A 6,754-nucleotide genomic window follows, 5' to 3' on the forward strand; every position below is an offset into this window, starting at 1 on the left:
ATTATTTTGAGAAAAAAAAAAAAAAAATATATATATATATATATATATAATATAATATAAATAAATAAAGTTAAAGTAAATATCTTTTTCTTTTTCTTTTCTTTTTTAAATTAAAAAATTATTTATAGTAAATAATTATTTTCAAGATAACTTGTTCAAATTATAAAACATAAATATATATATTATATATATATATTTTTTATATATTATATATATATATTTTTTATATATTATATATATATATTTTTTATATATTATATATATATATATTTTTTACATATTATATATTTTTTTAATGAATTAAAAAGCAAAATTATATATTATTTTAATAAACATAAATTGAGTATATAATCTTTGTAAGAAAGAACACAAAGAAAAACAAAAATGCCATTGAATGTAATTACTCCATCAGGTTAATTTTTATAACATTGTTTATCATATTTTTATACATTTATTTTTTTTGTACTTATAATTTATTTTAATTAGATGATGTATTATTATGAATAAGTATGTTCTCTGTTTATATGTTAAAAATAATTGTCCATTTGAATCATGATATATATATATATATATAGATAGATAGATATAGATATTCATTTATTTATTACTATGTATAGAACCTAAAGATCCTTCCCTAATTTATAAATATAAAAAAAAAGAAGAATACTCAGGAGAATTAGAAGGAATTATTGTTTTATGCTTCTTAGCAATATTTTTTGCAGTCATTTTTAAGGTTGGTTTCTATATAAAAGGACACATATTTTTCTTTAAATATAATATGTCCATATATAAATATGCACACTAAATAAATATACACACATAAACGTATGTTCGTTATTTTACTAGGTAATTGAGGTAATTTTTGTGGTTATTTTTATCTTGATTTCAATATACTTAACAGCACGAAATGGAGAGATGAACCTGTTATCTGTATTACCACTATTAATGTAAGTTTTAATATTTTTTTTCGAAATATATAAATGTGCTATGCAAAAAAAAAAAAAAAATAAAAAATAAATAAATATATATATATATATATATATATATATATATTTTTTAAAGGATGCTTATGACTACATCTGCAATGACATGGTTTCAACAAAAAAATATGACAAAAAGACAGTCCAATAATAATTAAATTGTTTTAATATTACAATCTTATGATGCATAATTTTTATTAATATTATTTGTTTTAAAATTTTTTTTAATTTTAATTTTTTATTATTATATTTTTTTTTTTTTTTTTTTTTTTTTGTTGTTGTCGTTATTAAACTTTAAAAATATATAATATTAAATAATATATTATTAAAATATTACTTATTTTTATTAATTAAAACATTTCTTAATTTCTTCAAAAGATGATTATAAAAGTTCATATTTCTTTTCATATTTTTATTCCATTGAAATAGATATTAAATTAAAAAAAAAAAAAAAAAAAAAAAATTAATAAAAAATATAGTCTCCAATTGATGTTGGATAATTTTGTTATTCCATTCCAAACTGTGGAATACTCTTTTTTTTGGGGTTCATTTTGGAAGGCCATACTTTCCCTTGAATATCATATAAAGGCAAAATATCATAAAGACTTTCATTTGAATCTTTTTTAAATGTAGAAAATTTTGTTCTTGTAGGCTTTAACGTTTTAAAATAATGATATTTATCTTCTGGTATAGATTTTAAAGAATCTATTAGTTCATTATTTACTTCATAAATGTTTTGTTTATCATATATTTCATATTCATTTAAATAGTTCGGAAAATTTATAAATTTTTTTTTTTTTTTCTTCATCTTTTTCCTTTTATCAACATATATGTTTTTTTCCATATTAGTATTTTTCTCCATGCTTATATTTTTTTCCACATTTATTATTCTTCCTGCATTTATACTTTTTCCGTTGATTTTATTTTTTTCTTTTTTCTTGGCACTATTAGATTCAAGATATTCGAACGATAAATCTGTGGTGAGATTATCATTGGGAATTTTCTGTTCGCTTTTCATATGTGAATTATTTTTAATGAACGTCTTTATTTTTTCCAAGTTATGATGCTTAATGCTCTTCTCACTGCTTGTATATCCTCCAACCATTTTTTCATCAAATGTATGTAGATCATTGGAATCATAAGTTATCCTCATTTTGTTTTTCTTTTTAATCTGTTCATTCATGTCCTTCCATTTTTTAACCCCCCCATTTTTGTTAAGGTTTAATACATAATTTCTATACAAATATAACAAATGATAAATATGAAACGTTTATATGAACATGCAACGGATTTAAATGTAAGGTATATAAATAAAATAATGGATATACATATAAATAAGGTATATTATCTTAATTTAAATCATATAATAAAAGTATATATAAAGCATGCAACATATATTATATCATTATATTACAATACGATCTCTAAGAAGCTTTCCCTCTCGGTTAGTTCTGGGTAAAAGAATTTACCTATGTTATTAAGAAACTTTTAAAATAAAAAAAAATATAATAAATAAATAAATAAATAAATAAATATATATATATATATATATATATATATATATGTTGAAATAAATCAGACATTAATTTGTACATATTAGTTTTACACATTTTCGTTTAAACTTTATATAAAATTTCTTACTAGTTTAAAGTAAAAATAGGTTAACCCTTCTTCGTCAATATCAACTTTTTCCAAAGATTCCCTTTTGTATGATACTATAATAAAAAATGTGAATATATTACTTATATTATTCATACGTCATGTTTAATACAAAATAATCCATTTGAAAACAAAATAAAAATAATAACATTACAATATATATATATATATTATACAATTTCATGCATATTTATTACCTTCGTTAAATAATCGCTCAGCATCTTTAACATCCAGGGCCATCTTATTCTTATTCTTTCCATTTTTCTTTAATAAATAAAATGTGGTCAAAAAATTAGCACAAAGCCTTTTGTTCATAACATACTCTGCAATACTATAATAATAATAAAAAATCAATAAAAAAATACAAAAGAATTATTAAAATAATGATGTAAAGGTAAAAGTATATTCAAACGTGTTATATAATGGATAATATATTATAACTCTTGGATATATGGAAATATCACATGAAGATGCATAACATATAAATAAATATAAATATACATAAATATATATAAATAAATAAATAAATATATATATATATATATATATATATATATATATATATTAATAACATTTTTGTATTCGATATATTTCTAACCCCCCACAGTAAATACTATAAATCGAAAAGATTCTGATCAATTCTGCTTCTTGTTCCCCTGATAATATTAATAGTTCTGAATTATAAATTTTCAAAAAAAAAAAGCAAAAAAAATTATATGGATAAATATCAATATTATACAAAAAATGAATATTACGATATAGGTAATGGAAATTTCATTATATGTTATTTAATAAAATAAATATAGACGTGCACATGTATTACTTCATATTATTATAAAAATGGTAACACATATATATATATATATATATATATATATAATATCTACTAAACATAATAGTAAAATATATTATAAAATATTATATGTATACTTATTAATATATATATATATATATTTTTTATACTTTTTAATCTAAGCACAATTGATTCTTTTTGTTCTAATTTATTCGTATTCAATTCATCATTGTTCTTAATTTCCTTATCATTCATTTTGTTGTTTTCTTGTTTTTTAATTAGATCATTTTTTTCATTTTGTAATTTTTTTATTTCTTCTTGTAATTGATTAATTTTTTCTCTCTCTATTTCTATTTGTTCTAAATTTTTTTTGTAAATATTTTCAATTTCCATATTTTTGTCATCAATAATTTTTAATGCATTACTAATTTCTTCTTTCAATTTATTAGTTATATCATCACTATTAATAGAATTCATTTTATTTGTATATTGTTTAGAAGGAGCATGTGATTTTAAAATATTAGCATTGTAATTATCACCATCATTCAAAGTATTATTAAGATCATCATTATGATCATTATATATAATATTATCTTTTAATATGTCTATATCCTTTTTTATATCCTCCTTTTTATCATAATAGTTTACATCATCCATTTCGGTCATAGTGCCTCTATCTTTTACCTCGACAAATGTACCACAACATTTATCTCTCATATCACAAACGGCATTAGTCCCTTTACATTCTTTTTTCACATGAGTTTGAATACCAACACTATATCTCTCCTTGATTGCTTTTTCATGCACAATTTTTTGGCATGTCAAATGTTTTATTAGCACATTAAACTGTTGAAGGCATGTGTAAAAGTGAATAAATAATAAAATGTGAAAGAACCATATATATTAATGCAAAATGAAAAAAAAAAAATATACATATATATTTATATATATATATATTATGTTGTACTCATATATGAGAACATGGTACATAAAAATGTATTAATACATATATATATAAATATATATATATATTTGTATATAATTACCTTTTCTTGTTCTGTCATAATTAATTTACGAAATAGAAATGCACTCAATCTTTGTAGTACTTGAAAAAAATGTTTATACTCTATATTAAAAAAGGAAATACACATATACACATATTATACGATAGACATAATATAATTCTTCAACGTCATTATTTAAGGGATACATTAGTACGCATTTTTCTTCTTGCAGAAAATGCAAACATGTGAAATAATATAATTAATTAAAAATATAAATAAATATATAAATAATACATATATACATATATATATATATATATATATATATATATATATATATGTATGTATGTATATATATGAGTAAATAATTACCTATGTATCCAACTTTTAAGGATTTCGATAACCGGAATATATAACATAAGATGTCTTTGTATTTATACTTAGGCAGCAAGTTGTAATCATAGCACTAAGGGAAGAAACATAAATATAAATAAATAATAAATATATATATATATATATATATATATACAATTTTTTAAATATTTTAAAATTTTAGTCTTGCATAATCCCATATTAATATATATATATATATATATATATATTCCTTGTTTGTGTTAACCATTTTAACAAATTCGTTAACGTTCATATTTCCACTTGTTGAATATCTTTGGAATATTCTTTCCAATGTTTTATTTAATTCGTAACTTATATACACTGCTGTCCCATCATTCTCAGGTACTAAATATGCTTGTTCTGACATATATTTTTGATCATTTATTTTTCTTATGGTTTTAAATTTAACTCGTGGGGTAATTGCGTCACCTTCATTTATACAAGCCATATTTTTTTATAAATATATTTTCAATATATGATCATTTTAATACTATCATATTTTTTTAAAAAAAAAAAATTTTTATATAATACTAGTAACTAATATATGCATACATACATATATATATATATATATATATACATATAAGTTTAATATTTCAAAAAAAAATTAGAGGAGTCTACAAAACAATAGAGAAATATAAACAAATTTTTACTTAACAAGAAAATATTTTATGGCATGTCAAAATAAAAACAATTAAAAATAATCAATAACACAAGATAAATAAAAATAAAAATAACAAAAAATACAAAATACAAAATACTCAAACAAATTGATACAAATAGATATATTAAAATACATGCATATTATTAAAAAATATATTTTTTGAAAAAATATAATAACGTATACATATAGGTTTTTTGAATAATTAAAAAAACAAAAAAAAAAAAATTAAAAGAATAACATTTTTATAAGGTGTATGCAAATATTATATATACATATATATTTTCCATCCATAAAAAAAAAAAATATAAAAATAAAATAACATTTTGAAGATACATTGATCTAAAAAAATAAATTCTGAGGGTAAATAATTCCATATAGCTATTTAAAATTATATGTAAAGTGTAACCTATTATATATATATATATATATATATATATATATATATATATATATGTATATATTTATTTATTTATATATTCATTTTGTATTTTCCTTCTTGAAATATGGTCATACATATAATACAAAATTTACGCACCATATTGCACTTGATAACAAAAGCATCTTATAATTTTCATATTATGTTCTTTTTTTTTTTTTTTTTTTTTTTTGGTTATTCTTAAATTGAAAATTACATTATTTAAAATTTCTCTTGTTGGATGTTGTATTTTTAATTATATACTAAATGAGCTTATTCATATTAACTTTTCTAATTATTATGATAACAAATTTGTTGTTTTTGAAAGTTATATATACGTGTGAATATTATATTGTATTATTTGTATTTCCTAAAAAAAGAACTTTGATTTTTCAAGAAAAGGATAATAAATAAAAGATCTAATATTCATAAAGCTTAACAACATAGAAAAACTCTATATTTATATATACTACATGATCTTTTATTTTTTTTACCTTTTCTGTTAAACAAAATTATATTATAAATGTATATTTATATATAATATATATATATTATATATAATTTCATATAATATTAACAAAAAAGAATTTAGATATAATATTTTTAAGGTATCTCTTTCTTATTAATTTAATTTTTTTATCACATTATTGCACACACATAAAGAAAAAAATAAAGTAACAACAATAATAATAATTAATTAAACATAAATGATCTAATATGGTTTAATAACTTTTAAAATAATTAACAAAAATGAATTCTATTTTTTCTTTTTTTTTAATGGAAGATAAATAAAACCCTCTTTTGTAATTTTTTCTTTTTTATTCTTTTTGTTCTTTTATTCTTTTT

The 6,754-nt window shown here is 18.6% G+C and overlaps 2 protein-coding genes across 2 annotated transcripts; one reads left to right on the forward strand and one right to left on the reverse strand.

The window, feature by feature from the left end:
• Positions 1–384: 384 nt before the first annotated feature.
• Positions 385–1,138, forward strand: PRSY57_1220500 (hypothetical protein; the record flags this gene model as incomplete). Its single annotated transcript, XM_012908627.2, has 4 exons — positions 385–412; positions 618–733; positions 847–947; positions 1,063–1,138. 4 exons carry the CDS (start codon positions 385–387, stop codon positions 1,136–1,138), a joined length of 321 nt encoding a protein of 106 aa, XP_012764081.1.
• A 347-nt stretch (positions 1,139–1,485) lies between these two features.
• On the reverse strand, positions 1,486–5,277 carry PRSY57_1220600 (hypothetical protein; the record flags this gene model as incomplete). The annotated part of the gene is made up of 9 exons (XM_012908628.2): positions 1,486–2,215; positions 2,395–2,465; positions 2,622–2,695; positions 2,837–2,970; positions 3,238–3,313; positions 3,603–4,278; positions 4,479–4,558; positions 4,809–4,902; positions 5,056–5,277. 9 exons carry the CDS (start codon positions 5,275–5,277, stop codon positions 1,486–1,488), a joined length of 2,157 nt encoding a protein of 718 aa, XP_012764082.2.
• Positions 5,278–6,754: the final 1,477 nt, after the last annotated feature.

This window comes from Plasmodium reichenowi, chromosome 12, assembly GCF_001601855.1.
Source record: "Plasmodium reichenowi strain SY57 chromosome 12, whole genome shotgun sequence".
Taxonomy (NCBI): domain Eukaryota; phylum Apicomplexa; class Aconoidasida; order Haemosporida; family Plasmodiidae; genus Plasmodium; species Plasmodium reichenowi.